The sequence below is a fragment of the Mus pahari genome, chromosome 6 (assembly GCF_900095145.1).
Source record: "Mus pahari chromosome 6, PAHARI_EIJ_v1.1, whole genome shotgun sequence".
NCBI lineage: Eukaryota > Metazoa > Chordata > Mammalia > Rodentia > Muridae > Mus > Mus pahari.
The window spans coordinates 76,181,247-76,197,065 of record NC_034595.1 but is presented as its reverse complement, the minus strand read 5'-3'; the positions used below and the strand labels follow the sequence as shown (position 1 = coordinate 76,197,065).

Genomic DNA, 15,819 nt, shown 5'->3' with positions numbered 1-15,819 from the left:
TGTGGCCTCAACATGTGCTACTAGAAGCCTGGACCAAGCCGGTGGACCTGTCAAATTGTTGAAGTGAACCTGCGAGGCCGTTCTATTCCGGCTTTGCATGGTGCACGGAACCTGCTTCTGCAGAGCCTGCCTTAAGCAGTGGGGTGGTACAAGCCTAGAGCAGCCCAGACTTGGTGTGGCCAGGGGCGTGGCTAGAGATGCTGGGGCGGGACTTGTTCAAAAACGGGGCGGGGCTGCCCCCCCCCTCCGGCCTACCGTGGGGAGGGGCAGGAGTGAGGCGGAGCAGGAAGGGGCGGCGGCCCTACCCGGCTTCCGCGTCATTGCCCTTAAAGCACCTGCCCGCCTGTCGCGGCTACGAAGGTGCCGTCAGAGCCTGAGACTCGGCTTCATGGACACCCTACGGACGACGTCCGGCGCTCGGCGGGGTGAGTGCTACCGGGTGGATCGGGTGCTGCACTGCGTTGGGTCCGGCTCTGGGAGGGTCGCGCAAGGGCAGCGTCTCCATCGCTGGTCGTTGGGACCCCGCTGAGTTCACCTTGGTGCGTGGAACGGGGTGTCTTGGGGCACCCGGCGCTCTCGGGGCTCTAGCCAGGACCTCCTCGCGTCACCGGGCCCGGTAGCCAACCAGAGTCGCCCAGCAACTTTTCTCCCCGTGGGTCACCCCGGAAACTTGTCCTTCCCGGAATGGAACTCTGTCCCTGAGCCGAAGTAGGACACTCGGAGAGGAAGGAGGTGGCCACAATGGGGAAGCCCCCGGATCCCCTGCGCACTTCCATCCCCAGTTTCCTTCTGAGAGCCCCGCCCCTGCCTCCTAGGTCCCTTGGGTTGGCGTGGAACAGAACGGGGTTTGGGGGTGGAGTCAGACCAAGTTCAAATGTTTGTATCCCAAGCTATGAGTTGATGACCTTGAGTAAATGCTTACTGCCTGTGCCTCGGTCTCCCTCTTATAAAAATAACTAATGCTGAGAGCTCTTTGAGAGCACAGCGTGGGCTGACACGTGAGAATGGCTTTGAATAGCGTCTTCTCAGTTCGTGTTGCCTCATTCTGTGGAAGAGAGTCTGGAAGAGACCTATACTGGGCATTGCTTGCCCCTAACCCTGTGGTCTGGTCAATAGGAGCTGTGATGGACACATTCCAAGAATGTGAAATATGAGTGACCCATCTGGAAAGAAACCTGTCCAAGAATTCAAGCCCACCATGAGTCTGTGGAGTCTTGAGGACAGACACAGCAGCCAGGGTCAACCTCAGCCAGACCAGGGCCCTTTGGCTAAAGACGCCCCTACTTCCGAGCTGCAGATGAAAGTGGACTTTTTCCGTAAACTGGGGTACTCGTCCTCTGAGATCCACGGTGTCCTGCAGAAGCTGGGAGTCCAAGCAGACACCAACACGGTGCTAGGGGAACTGGTGAAGCATGGCTCAGCTACTGAACGAGAGTGCCAGGCCCTCACGGCCCCCTGCCCCCAGCCCCCTCTGGTGCCCCGGGGTGGAAACACCCCCAAGCCTTCCACTCTGGAACCCTCACTCCCAGAGGAGGACAGTGAGGGCAGCGACCTGAGACCTGTGGTCATCGATGGAAGCAATGTGGCCATGAGGTACGTGTGGAGACCTGTGGAATAGTGTCTGTGGCTCTTCCTTTGGGAACGGGGCTTGGCTTTTTTTGGTGAACTAGTGAAAGAACACCAAAGCTGTCTGTGAGATGCCACCGTGTGCCAGAAGGAACCCCTTAAGTCTCAAAGACTTCCCCCCCAGGGGAAGGAAAACAGCTCAAACCCTTGCCCAGAGTCACACTTCTTGATCCATGAGAAGCAAAGATTCAAACCCAGACTCCTTTGGCCAGAGACCTTGTGCCATGGTCTATCCTTGCCTATGGCACGAGGCAGGATAGTATAAGGGATTAACCCCTGGGCCAGTCACTTAGCCAGTTGGACCTTTTCTTTACTTCCCCTGGTCAAACTTTTCACTCAGGTGGCCCCTGTGGGGAGAAAATTCATAGAACGTTAAGAGTTGCAAGTACTCAGTGCAACCAGGTAGTGGTGGCGCGTGCCTTTAATCCTAGCACTTGGGAGGCAGAGGCAGGCGGATTTCTGAGTTCGAGGCCAGCCTGGTCTACAGAGTGAGTTCTAGGACAGCCAGGGCTACACAGAGAAACCCTGTCTCAAGAAGAAGAAGAAGAAGAAGAAGAAAAGCACTCAGTGGACACATGATATTCCGTGGCTCGAGCCCTCTGGGATCTCCTTGTCCTCACCTCGAGCTCCCACTGAAGCAAGGCTCATTGGTTAGTCAGAGCTTCCTGGCCCTAACCAGCTGTGACCTCTTGGGTCAGATCTGGCATCTTCAGATGCGTGTGCACAGGTAGCCTGATGCTCTGGGCTCAGGTGTGCTGTAGTGAGAATCTCTACCCGCTGAAGCCGCTCAGGCTGGACTGATCTCTGGGGGTTCCCAGATCTCTTGCCGCATTTGCATATCTCTCAGGGAATGGGGTGGGGTGGAGGCAGAATGGGAGCCAGGCTGCCTCTGACCTTAAGAAGCCCTGACTTCTCCCTTCTATCCAGGCCGCACCCTCCAACCCTGCTTTTCTCCCTGCTCCCTGCACAGCGGGCTGGTGAGTCAGGACTGGGTGGATAAAGTACAAGGAAAAGTTCCTGTTGGCAGGGACTGGGGGGAGACCCCAGCAAAAAGAACAGGAAGAGGGGAAGTCTCCTTCCTAGATCCCCCGAGGGCTCTCCCAAGAGGACTGCCCAACTTGTTATGATGTCAGCTTCTTTGCCACCTGGCTCCTGGTCCTACCTACTCCCAGCCCAGCTGGGTCAAGTGAGCTGTCCAGCTGGTCCTGGCCCTACTTAGCTGGCTCATGGAGGCAGCCCTTCTCTACCACCTTTGGGTCTGTTGTCACATTTTTAAATGGGCCGATCCTGGGCTGGAAGGCTGAGAAATGATGGCTTCCCTGCCAGAGAGGGCAGCAGGGCCAACTGGTTACCTTCTGGAGTTCTCTCTGAGGTCCTGAATTAGGAGGGGTCTGACTTCCCCTGAGAGTCCCAGGCTGGGTGTTATGAGTCTTGTGGGCAGCCATGTGCTCTGGTTATTTGTATCTGGGCAGGAGGAGGAGGAGGAGGAGGAGGAGGAGGGGCCTGGGTGGGAGGAGGGGCAGCAGTGGAGGGGTTCAGGAGAGCTGATACCAAAGAGACAGCCAGCCACTGTCTGCCCTCCTGCCTGCCCGACTGCCTATCTGCTGGGGGTTTCTGAGCTGGGGTGGCCACGGAAGGGGAATTCCAGCCTCACACTTCCTGTCTGAGCAGCTGCTCGGTTCCTACCCTGCTGCTCCCCACACACACAAGGGCAGGCCGGCTGGCCCCCACCATATGCAAATCGTGGGGAAATTCACCTCTGTTTCCTTCTAAGGGAATTTTCCTCCAAGAGAGTTAGGCCCAGCCCAGGCCAGTCTCTTCACCTGGGGAGGCTAGCCCTGCCTTGTCCTTGGGCGGGAATGGGCGTTTTCCACAGTCTCAGGCCGTCAGGCTGGGGGGCCCTGAGCTGTGGACCAGCAGGACTCTGTGGGTGGGAGGAAGTTGGTTTTCCTAGCCTAACCAGGCTTCCTGCATTGCAGTGAGCTGAATGAGCTGTCCAGGTGGTCTGGGCCTCAGGCCTCAAGGGCTCTCCCTGCCAGGAATAGGGCTACCTGTTGAGGAAGCATCCCGGTGCCAGCGCTGCTGAGGGCAGACGTGTCCCCAGCCTGGGTTTTAAGTGCCCACAGGCAGTATACAACCTAAGTACCCTGGTAGCTCGAGACCCTCCAGCTTGTCTTGCTGGTCCCGGGAGGGCTCATGAGACCACTTGTGGACACTTCACACTCAGGACAGCGAGCCACGGGGCAGATGCTTGCCGCACACCTGAGGGAGGCAGTGTGATAGGCAGCAGTGGGCATTGTGAAGCCCCAGATTGGGCCCTGCCCTGGCAGGTGCTGGGGTGGGATGGGACAGGGTGGGGAGGGGTTCTTGGAGGTTTTGACATGTCCCTGCCGGGCGTGGTGGCACACGCCTTTAATCCCAGCACTCGGGAGGCAGAGGCGGGCGGATTTCTGAATTCAAGGCCAGCCTGGTCTACAAAGAGAAACCCAGGACAGCCAGGGCTACACAGAGAAACCCTGTCTCGAAAAACCGAAAAAAAAAAAAAAAAAAAAAGACATGTCACTTGGTGTCCAGAAAGAAGAGCAGGAATGGGTCGCAAATGGCTCATCATCTCTCTGGCTGCGGGGGACGTTTCTCCCTCCCTATGCAGAACCCACCAGCATAGATAATTGAGTTCAGGAACTGCTTTTCTCCCGCATGAACTTTGGGTCTTCTGTAAGGGACAGCCAGCGCTCAATCCAGTAGCCCCACACCCTGGTTCAGTTTTCACCCGCTTCGCACTAGCCAGGGAACGTGTCCAAGTGATGGAGACATCCTTTCTAGACAGAGTGATGATGGTCAAGGTGGACTCCATGCCTTTCCCACCCATCAGGCTGTTGGTACCTAAGCAACAACAGGGTGGTTCTGATCACTGGCTACTGTGTGACCCTAGTGACGAAGTTACCCTCTCTGGACCATGGGAGCAGAGGCAGTGTACTTCTAGTGAGCTCGCTGATGATTGGGTGTAGAGCACAGAGTGGCCAGGTTTTGCAGCTCCCCGTGAATGTTAACTGACTATGAGCAAGCCGCCTGGAACCAGGAGGGCGTGAGGGCTCCCTTGGGATGGGTTTTCTTTCTTCTCCAATTCAGAGACCTCTAGACCTTGGAGCTTTGCCCCGAGATAGCCTCCATGCCTCCAGCTCCCCCACTTCCCACTCTGTTCTCTTGGGGCTCAAGCTATCGCTCCCCCAAAGCCACCCACAGGATGTGGTCTGCCATGGACTTGCCTCTTTTGCGTAACATGTATTCTGTTTTATTTGCCAAATATGAGTCTGAGTTGCTCACTCCCGGGCTAACAAGAGGCAGGGCTTGTTGGGGAGGGAGCCCCAAGCTCCAGTCTTCTTTCAGCACTCCCAGAAAATCCACCTTGCCAGCAACTGTGGCCTCAAGCCTTAGGGAGCTTTGAATCCCTGGGGTGAAAGAGCTTGTCTGCAAAAGCTGTCCACCAAGCTTGTGTGCAGACACACAGACCAGGGCAAGCAGCTGGGCTGCTTCCGAGGAAAGCCATGTTTAGATAGAACAAGGCCAGGACCTGATGCCCCAGCCCTCCTGTGAGCAAGCAGAGTTCCCGAGAGTAATTTCCTGCCCATCATTTGCCAGGGGTCACGCCCTCCCTGGGGTGGGGTTGAGGGGGTTGGGGGGGTAGGGGAGGGCAGGGAGGGGCAGGGCAGTCTTGCAGGAACAGGCCTCTTGAGAGGAAAAGAGGTGGCCTTTCACTTTCACACGGAAAAGCTCCTGGCGCTGTTATTTCCTGACCCCTTGTGGAAGGATTCCCCGTGCCCCTGAGACCTCATGCACAGACTGAACTTTAATCCTCAACAGTCTGGTTACTCCCGCTTAACATGGCCGGTGCCTCCCTCGCCCGCCTCCCTCGCTGGTGCCTCCTTGTTGTATGGTGTTGAGGGAAAGAGGTGACTCAGCCTGCATGTGCACATCCACGTCCAAGTGGTCCCTGCAGCTTGGGTGGGGTAGGATCCCCAAGTCTCCCATCACTTTTCCCCACCCCCAGGTATGTTGCAAATGGCCCGACCCTCCCCCTCTACGTGGGGAGCCAGTGTGGCTAGATTCCTGGGTGGATCCACGCTTTTGGGAGATGGAATCTTAGGGAAAGTCCCTTCCAGGGGCTGGCCACCAGGCACTGTGGGAACCGGACCAGGGACAAGGCCTTAGGCCTTCCTGGCAGAGGGCCATGGGCTGAGTCCTTCAGTTGCCCAGCGAGGCCAAGCAGGGCTATGTGGCTCCCTTCTTACTTCTGCTCTTGCCTGGCTGACTACACACAGACTGGCTACTCTGTGAGCTAACCTTTCCCTCCTCTGCCAGCCATGGGAACAAGGAAGTCTTCTCTTGCCGGGGCATTCTGCTGGCTGTGAACTGGTTTCTGGAGAGGGGCCATACAGACATTACCGTGTTTGTGCCATCTTGGAGGAAGGAACAGCCTCGGCCAGATGTGCCCATCACAGGTATGTATGCCCTCTGGAAGTGGAATAGCCTCACTCTACCGGGGACCCTGGTGCTTCCCCAAAGGGTCCTTAAGTAGGGTCAGCACCTTCTAAACTGTAACGAGGACCAGCCTGTCTTTCAATTCGTGTTGCTTTTGACAGCTCAGTTTAGGCAGGAAATGGCTGGAAGTCACCTTGTGACCCTTTGGGATATATCTTCCTGATCCTATTGAAGGGGGGTGTCCCTCCTTTAACATCCCCAGTGGCAGAGGGACAGTGTAGCTTCATAATTGAAATTGTGGGTACTGAGCCAAGAGGACAGGGTAAAGAGCTTGGTCCTAAGTAACTCAGGTAAGGGCTTCAAGTAGATATTAGCTGTGGGCTCTTCATCTGTGAAATGGGGCAGGGTGGAGGTGGGATCCTCTAAACACTGCTTAAGGAGCCATTGAGAATGGTACAGAAGTGCTTAACTCAGTGCAGTGTGAATGCCCAGCACAGTGTGAATGCCCAGCGCACTGTTGAGTGCTCAGCACAATGGGAATGCCCAGCACAGTGTGAATGCTCAGTACAGTGTGAATGCTCAGTGCAGTGTGAATGCTCATCACAGTATGAATGCTCATCACAGTATGAATGCTCATCACAGTGTGAATGCTCATCACAGTGTGAATGCTTATCACAGTGTGAATGCTCATCACAGCGTGAATGCCCAGCACAGTGTGAATGCTCAGTGCAGTGTGAATGTTCAGTGCAGTATGAATGCTCAGTGCAGTGTGATGCTCAGTGCAGTGTGAATGCCCAGCTGCAACCATTGCTCTCATGGAAGCCCCCACCTTGAGGAGGAGGGAGTGACAAGAGGCAGCTTTTTAAGAAGTCTGCATGAGCTGGAGAGATGGCTCGTGGTTAAGAACACTGACTATTCTTCCAGAGGTCCTCAGTTCAATTCCCAGGAACCACATAGTGACTGACAACCACTGATGGGATCTGATGCCCTCTTCTGGTGTGTCTGAAGACAAGCTACAGTGCCCTCTATATAAATAAATTATTAAGCCAGGCGTGGTGGCGCACGCCTTTAATCCCAGTACTCAGGAAGAAGAGGCAGGCGGATTTCTGAGTTCGAGGCCAGCCTGGTGTACAAAGTGAGTTCCAGGACAGCCAGGGCTATACAGAGAAACCCTGTCTCGAAAAACCAAAAATAAATAAAGTTGGCTGAGATAAAAAAATCATAGAATACATCTTAAAAAAATAAAGAAGTCATCTGCAAATCAGGGCCATGCTAGGGGCTTCTAGGCCTCTTGTGACAGAGCTGGGAGTGTTGTTTTGAGTATGCAGGGGACAGGGCCAAGACACTTCTTCCTGACCCCTGTGGGACAGGCAAGGCACACAAGTCGGAGGGGAAGCAGGAAGAGCCACTCGGCTCTGCACTCTTGCTGAATGTGATGGTCCTATGTAGAGAAGCACTCAGTTTCCACACGGCTGGTTTCCATCCTCTTGAAACTGGTGTGAACAGCCTCTCATCCCGACCCCTGTGAGCCATGGAACCCCGTGGGTCCATCTTGGGGTCTCCAATGGGTCCTGACCTGCAGCTCTGTTCATCCCCCAGACCAGCACATTCTGCGAGAACTAGAGAAAAAGAAGATCCTGGTGTTCACGCCATCCAGGCGGGTCGGCGGCAAGCGCGTGGTGTGCTATGATGACCGCTTCATTGTGAAGCTGGCCTTCGAATCCGACGGGGTGGTGGTCTCCAATGACACGTACCGGGACCTCCAAGGCGAGAGGCAGGAGTGGAAGCGCTTCATCGAGGAGCGGCTGCTAATGTACTCCTTCGTCAATGACAAGTACGTTACTGCTGGGGACTGGCTCTGCAGGGCCCACAGGCTGGGCTGCAGCTTTCGCGGTGACATGAGTTGCAGGGAGGCCAGGGACAGTGGGACTTTTTGATAGGGAGCCTGGGAGTTGAAGCTAGCCTGAGATAGAACCAATACACTCCTAGATGGCTCTCTCAAGTAGGTCTATGGCCACACACATCCCAAGATACACTTAGCCTTCTTAGCCTGACAGCTCCCAGCCTAGGGAATGCCCTGAAGGCGACCCTGGGCTATACCCTCTGGACTGAGGGACCCCCTCCTCCTCTGGGGTGACCCAACTGCAGACTCAGAAGACTTTAGGGGCGTCCTGCAGACACGCATCTTGGGAGCTGGCTATCTAGCCCTTTCCTTGGTTCCTCTTCATGACTTCTATCTCCTGAGCGTTGTGTTCACCTACTACAGGTTCATGCCCCCTGACGACCCTTTAGGACGGCATGGGCCTAGCCTGGACAACTTCCTTCGTAAGAAACCACTACCTTCTGAACACAGGAAGCAGCCATGCCCCTATGGTGAGACCCAACTGTCCTCAATCGTCTTATTTACCCTGTAACCTTTCCTCGTGTCTGCCCCACCCCACCTAGGCCTGCTTGTGGCTTCCTTGTGGGGACCACCTGTTCTAGACCACCTGAATTCCCAAGTCTGTGCCTCGTCCTTGCTCTGGCCCCATTTAGACACCCTCTCTGTTCTTGCAGGGAAGAAGTGTACGTATGGAATCAAGTGCCGATTCTTCCACCCTGAGCGGCCAAGCCGTCCCCAGCGCTCTGTGGCTGATGAGCTCCGTGCCAATGCCCTCCTTTCACCTCCCAGGACTCCAGTCAAGGACAAAAGTAGCCAGAGGCATTCCCCTGCCTCTCAGCCCAGCTCTGTGTCCCTAGAGGCTGAACCAGGCAGCCTGGATGGGAAAAAGCTGGGTACCAGGTCGTCCCCGGGTCCCCACCGAGAAGGCTCACCGAAGACCTGTGCTCCAGCTGGCAGGGGCCTCCCCGGTAGTGGGGGCAGCTTCGGTCCCACAGAGTGGCTCCCACACAGCCAGGACTCACTCCCATACATCTCCCAGGAGTGCCTTGATTCAGGCATCGGCTCCCTGGAGAGCCAGATGTCAGAATTATGGGGGGTGCGAGGAGGCAACCCTGGGGAGTCGGGCCCCACTCGGGGCCCCTATGCTGGTTATCACAGCTATGGGTCCAAGGTCCCAGCAGCACCTTCCTTTTCTCCCTTTAGACCAGCCATGGGTGCTGGCCACTTCAGTGTCCCCACCGACTATGTGCCCCCGCCACCCACCTACCCATCCAGAGAGTACTGGTCTGAGCCGTACCCATTGCCCCCACCCACTCCAGTCCTTCAGGAGCCCCAGAGACCCAGCCCAGGGGCTGGTGGAGGCCCCTGGGGCAGGGTGAGCGACCTGGCCAAGGAAAGGGCTGGTGTGTATACCAAGCTGTGTGGTGTCTTCCCCCCACACCTGGTAGAAGCGGTAATGAGCCGCTTCCCACAGGTGCTGGATCCACAGCAGCTGGCCGCTGAGATCCTGTCTTACAAGTCCCAGCACCTCAGTGAGTAAGCCAGAAGGTGGCGCAAGGGGCTATCGGCCATCACAGATAGTGGTCCCCAGCCCCTGGCCTACCCTGGAAGCTGGACAGAGGGACAAGTGAAGCAGGCAAGGGAATCCTCAAACCAAAGATACCATAGGATTGGTTCTGGCCCCGCGGCACCCCTACCCGTCCCGCACGGGTCAGAAGCGATCACCCTGTTGATACACATTGTATCTCTGTCATTTAAGGAGACGCTGCCGGTCAGGCCGTCCATCCGTGGCTGATGCCCAAACCCTCTTTTTTTCTCAGAGGGCAGGGTGGGAGGCCTGGGGGAGCCGAGGTCTGAGCTGGACCCCACCCTCCACCCTGTCCCTGGGACGCCGGCACCACCGGCTAGTTAGGCACCATGTGCCTGCTCTCTGAGGCCCCCTCAAGCCAATGCGGCCTCATCCCTGTTCACAGGGCATGAGGCTTCATGTTAGTAAGCAAGATGCTTCTTTAAACCCCTCCCCTGCCCGCTCTGTCCACCTACCCCTCCCACCAGGGCTCCGAGGCCATCCGTTTCCACACCTTCCCCTTCCCCATGGGTGGGAGGACACATGTATGCTGTGTACAGAGACAAGTTTAAATATTTTAAATGAAAAAAAACAAAAACAAAAACAAAGTAAAGGCTGTTGCCAGGCTGGAGAGATGGCTCAGCTGTTAAGAGCACCGGCTGCTCTTCTGAAGGTCCTGAGTTCAAATCCCAGCAACCACGTGGTGGCTCACAACCATCTTTAATGAGATCTGGTGTCCTCTTCTGGTGTGTCTGAAGACAGCTACAGTGTACTCACATATAATAATAAATCTTAAAAAAGAGATTTAAAAGAAAAATAAAAAGCTATTGCCAGTCATTTTGAGAGGTACTTGTCCTTACTGTGCTTGGTGGCTAGAGCTGCTTTGGGGTGACAGGAGGCCAGTAGGGCAGATGTCACTCCCTGTCCTCAGAAAGGAGGGTTCCCAGAAGCAGTTGGTCCCTTGGAGATGAACCTGAATAGGAGGCAAGGTGGCCCTGGACCCAGCAGGTGACAGCTGCAGAAAGCAGAAGCTGAAGCCCCATGGCTTCAACTGGGTAGGGGGGTACTGGGGCCGGCAGCGGGATGGAGCTGTTCCCCTTTTCTCTGCTGACAAGAACTGAGGGTAGGAAACAGGGAAACGATTTGATCAAGGCCACAGAGAGCGGTGTGATCCAAGTAGGTGAGGGAGCCCGTGGGTCCTGCACTCAGGCTCCTCCTCCCAGATCTGCTGTGTGTCCAAGGAGCCAGCTCGGAGAGGCCCTGCCACTGACTCTACCAGCTGGAGCGAGGGATTATCCTTCCCAGGCCTCAGTTTCCTCATCTATGAAATGGGAATCCTAATGGTAGCTACCTTACAGGTTTGTCATGAGGGTTCAGTGAGATAATACATGCTAGGTATGTGACCTGCCTCCTGCCGCACAGGAACTGCTCGTTAAAAGGCTTCCATAACCGTGACCTCTGTGGGCAGGCTCACGGGACTGACCCTACCCACTACGTCAAACTGCTCATCAGCCCTAGACAAGCCCAGGCAAGATGACACCTTCCTCCCTCCTCTCCAGCTCCAACTTCAAACATGAACATGAATATTTTAAATGAAAGGCCAGGCTGTCATACAATTCCCAAGCAAATATTACCAGTCAAGGAAGGGGGGGGGGAATTACAGCTTTAATAATCCTACCTTTGAACAATTCCTCTGATATTTGTACTTAGTGGTCGGTGTAGCTTAGCACGTATTTTCTGTTGTAAAAACTACTTCCGTACAGAACAGATGTGAAGCTCTGGAAGAAAATGTCACTGTGGGGATCCTGCCTGAGAGCTCCGCCCAACTTTTCCCTGACCGCCCTTCCAGAAGTTCCTGCTCAGGGTGAGCATCAGGATCGGTTGGGTTGGCATGCTGGAGCTGGAAGTCTCCCTCCCACAGGAATTAAAGGTGTCTATGCCATGCCTGTTTCTCCCAGCCTCCTCGGGAGCTGTTAGCAGCGTAAGGAGAGACGGCAATGCCTTACTTATACTTACAATGGAACTACATTGTCCAGGGCTCTGGGAAGGCAGCCAACCATGCACTGAGTTCAGTGCTCAGCACCTGGTGTTGGAGCATACACCTGTCATCCCAGCATCTGGGAACAAGATGCGGGAGGGCCACAAGTTCAAGGCCGTCTTTGGTTACAAAGCAAGTTCCAGGTCAACTTGGCCTGCATGAGACTCTGGTCTCAAACACACGAAATAAAACTCACAGACAGACCAATGCTCCCAAGTATTCTCAGGCTAAATGGCCATCTGTGGGCATCTGTTTGTCTTTATGGGATAGGAAGCTAAAATACCGGACAGTCAAGTTCATTATCAGTTGCTTGGCAATGCTGAGTGACTTGCCCAAGGTCCCACGGAGGAAGGCAGGCTGGGGCAGGGTTTTCAGTACTCTTCCTGATCCCAGAACCTGACGCCAGACTGTGGTGACTCAAGCCTCTGCAGAAATGGGAAGTGAGCTTCTCCTCCCACTGAAGCGAGTACAATGCTCGCCCCCTCGGCTGCTCAGTAGGGCCCTGTCTGTATGATACTGTGGAGCTTTGGGGGCCGTGAGATTCAGGGGTTGCTCACAAGGGGAAGTGAGATGAACTCTTCCACTGTCCTGGCTTTCTTGGCCGGAGTTTGAAGTCATCTGCGACTGTCCTATGGGGGTGAGAAATGGGGTGACTCCACAGGCAGGCAGCAGCAAGAGTGCCAGCTGGCTATGGCTAATGTTAGGAGGCCCTGCTGGTCCACTGAAACCAGTGAGGGCCACAGATCCAAATAGCAGGTGCCAGCTAGGACTGGGCTCTGGGGAGGAGAGGGTCAGCTCAGGCCTTCTGATGTCTCTGCCTTGGTGCCCAGGTTTCCTGACAGCTTGGCTCAGCTGGACTAGCCAACCACACGGCCATGCCTCCAGTCCTCTTTCTCAATCTAGCTTCCGGGCAGGGCTACCCAAGCAGCCCCCCCACCCCACCCCCACCCCCCATCCCCTGGCTCAAAGCCAAAGCCATTTCTTTTCTGTGACTCTCTTCAGCGTTAACTCCAAAGTTCTCACCGCCTCTTGTCCCCTGGCCCACTGAGGCCACTCAGACAGGTAGCACTGGATCACACAGGACCTTGGCCTTCCACCCGTGAAAAGTGCACAGAGACACACTACCTCTCCAGACATTACAAAAGAAGACCTTAACTAGCAGCATCAAGAGGCACCGAGGCCCCAGTTCACGCCCTGCTCACTAGTGGGGGCAACCCTGGCTACTCACTGCCCTTCTCTCAGCTGCCTGACCCACAGTGATCCACGTGGGAGATTAACTGGAGAGGGCGGCAGGGACAGAATGTAACTCCAGAGACCAAAGCTCGAGCCACCAGGCTTGCTGCAAGGGATCAAATTCCAAGCAGCCGCCCCAGCTGCTCCTTATGCCAGCTCTTCCTGGTTACTGGAGCCAAGCCGGTGATGGGGAAACTGGTGTGTATGCAAATTCTCTGTTGGGAAATGATCTCTGGGAGCTGAGCTGAGCCTTCCCACCCTCCCCCTCCCACGTGTACCAGCAGGTAGTGAACTCTAGGTGCTTCTGCTCCACAAGAATAACCCCTTCAGGGGGGACCCCCCCGCCTGCTCAGAAGCCAAAACGGCTGGTCTGCCTTTGTGTATAGCCTGAGACAGGAAAGCTCTGTATGCCCTGTCAGACTGAGCTAGCCTGAAATGTGTGTGTGTGTGTGTGTGTGTGTGTGTGTGTGTGTGTGTGTGAAGCACCCCTGCTCTGGGTCACTCTCCACTCTGTCCCCTTCAGGATATGGAAAGACCTGCAGTCCCTGAAGATGCTGGTACCTAAACTAAGGACAAAAGAGCCGCCGAGCAAAGCCACTTGGAGCTGCTAATGCCACAAACTGCTGGTGTCTTTCAGGGATTAAGGTAGCCAGCTGTGGGGGCAAGGCCAGTGCCCATCTCTGCAGCTCCATTTCCTACTTCCGTTTTTCCCTACCACCAACGTCCTCTGCCCACCTTCCCCAGGGACAGCTCACACAGGTTAACCCATCTCAAGGAGTTGGGTAAAGGTGAGCGGACAGAACTGGGGAGAGGGTCACTGGCTAAGCGCTGCCAGAAGGAAGTTGGCCCAAGGACCCCAGAACCTTTGTCCCAGGCTTTGATCTTCTGTCACCAGCCCATAGCAGACTGGGTGGCAAGAACCTGTCCTGTGGACCTCCTAGTTCATGGGAAGGGTGTGGGAGACTTGGCTGAAAGAGGAAGGAAGTAGGGCCCTGTAATTAGGGAAGCCCAATGCCATCCTAGGCCACGGCATGTAAAGCCTTTCAGTCAGTTCCTGGAGGAGGAGGAGGAGGCACAGTCTGTAACCGAGGGTGTACAAAGCTGCTGCTTCTGAAGCTGCTCTCAAGGGAGCAGCAGCTGGTGACCCTAAACTGCTTACCCATTTAAGGAACAGCATGAAGACTCCCGTGGGGAGGAATGGCTTGACCACCCCAGCTCGCAACGCACCAGGCATGCGGCACCCTGCTGCCGCCTTCTGGCAGCTCCTGGTACTACAACTACTGCCTGGAGCCAGTGGCTTGCTCGCTTGTAGTTAGTTAGTGGTTAATAACCCCAAACCACTGACGTCTTTCAGGGGGCGAGGGTAGGAATGACTCCATGAGGTTTGAAATGATGGGCTGTAGAAGTATGACTCTGTCTGGGACAATATACAAAGCAGAATCCCGACAAGGATGGGGAACTCCTGGCATTTGTTTTGGACAGGGTCTCTCACTCAGCACACAGTGCCGGGCTGCCCGCCTACCTCAGTTCCCAAAGTTCTTAGCTCACAGGTGTGTGCTTTTTGTCTAAGCAGTGAATTTTCAAAGGCATCCGCAGGAAGTTCTGACTGTCCAGCCAATGAATTACCCAAGAAAAATTCTTGGGCAAGAAGTACAGCTGAGCAGTGTTCACCATGTGTCCATCCCCTCAGCAGCACGTGTCGCACACACATGCACTCGAGCATGTACACGCACGACACACATCACACACATGCACACATACAGGCTGGAAGAATAATCAAGAAGAAAAAATATAATAATTGCATATACTTAAATAAAATCACCATGAGCAGGCTGGAGAGATGGCTCAGAGGTTAAGAGCATTGACTGCTCTTTCGAAGGTCGTGAGTTCAAATCCCAGCAACCACATGATGGCTCACAACCATTCATAATGAGATCTGATGCCCTCTTCTGGGGTGTCTGAAGACAGCTACAGTGTACTTACATATAATAAATAAATCTTAAAAAAAAAAAAAGTCACCATGAGCTGCCATTCCAAATGAATCCTGTCGTGGCAGGATGTGGGGAAAGAGGCAGTATCATCAGTAGTGTCCTAGAGTCGACCCTGGAGGGGACCTGGTGCTTCAGTCACCTGGGAAACAGAGCTTTTTCAGCAGGACCATCTACTAATTCATCCCAAGAGAGCCTTCATCAGCAAGATGATGGAAGGCATTTCCAACGACAGCGACATGGTCAATAAGAGCGCAGGCTAAGTAAACTAGCAGGGGGATATAAGTCAGTAAGGAGGCAGCGACTCTCTCTCTGGATTTGGCTTGCTTGTTGTTTTGGATAGCTTGAGATAGGAGCGTTCCTCCTGCCTCAGCCTCCCACTTGCTGGCTGGTATGACTGGTGTGCACGGGTGGATAGGAACAGGGAGACAGTTCTCAGCTTTTGTACTGTGGGTCCTAAGGACCAAACGCAAATCATGAGGCTTAGCGGCCAAGGCCTTAACCTAACCTCAGAGCTATCTGGCCAGCCCAAGAACTGGCTTTGGGGTATTTTCTAATCTAAGAAGCCACTTTGGAAAGGGAAGGCAGAGCGCATCCAGCTCCCTACCATCTCTGGAAACGGTGTTTCTGGGGGTCGGGGGTGGAGCTGGGAGACCTCTGACCAGGAGCCTGCAATGTGTTCTTGTATGTGAATCATAAAAACCTGGAGTACACATATCCCCAACACGTGCTGGCAAACCAGAACAGCAGTCACTTTTCATAGAGGAACACAACTTCAATATCAGCAGTTTCTTGTGGTTCAACCTAGTATTTATTTATAAATTATCCACATGTATTAATGAACTAATAGTTACGTGTATTACACAACACATCCAAAGTGAAGAACTACATAGGGTTGAGGCCCAAAGTGGAAACACACCCAAGATCTGCTCTTCTCCTTCCACAACCCAAGCTACTCCATCCTTTCCCTCGGATACCCCCACCATCACACCCTGCTTCCTTTCAG

General features: G+C 54.6%; 1 protein-coding gene across 2 annotated transcripts; it reads left to right on the top strand.

Annotated features, from left to right (window-relative positions):
• Nucleotides 1-310: 310 nt before the first annotated feature.
• Nucleotides 311-10,371, top strand: Zc3h12a (zinc finger CCCH-type containing 12A). 2 transcript variants are annotated; one of them, XM_021200720.1, is made up of 6 exons: nt 311-425; nt 1,117-1,593; nt 5,986-6,125; nt 7,705-7,939; nt 8,372-8,478; nt 8,662-10,371. In XM_021200720.1, the coding sequence occupies exons 2-6, from the start codon at nt 1,151-1,153 to the stop codon at nt 9,525-9,527; spliced, it is 1,791 nt and encodes a 596-aa protein (XP_021056379.1). In that variant the 5' UTR covers nt 311-425; nt 1,117-1,150; the 3' UTR covers nt 9,528-10,371. The 2 variants fall into 2 exon arrangements, with proteins under 2 accessions (XP_021056379.1, XP_029395795.1); XM_029539935.1 differs by lacking the exon at nt 311-425 and having other exon boundaries at nt 1,036-1,593; nt 8,662-10,358.
• The last annotated feature ends 5,448 nt before the right edge of the window (nt 10,372-15,819 follow it).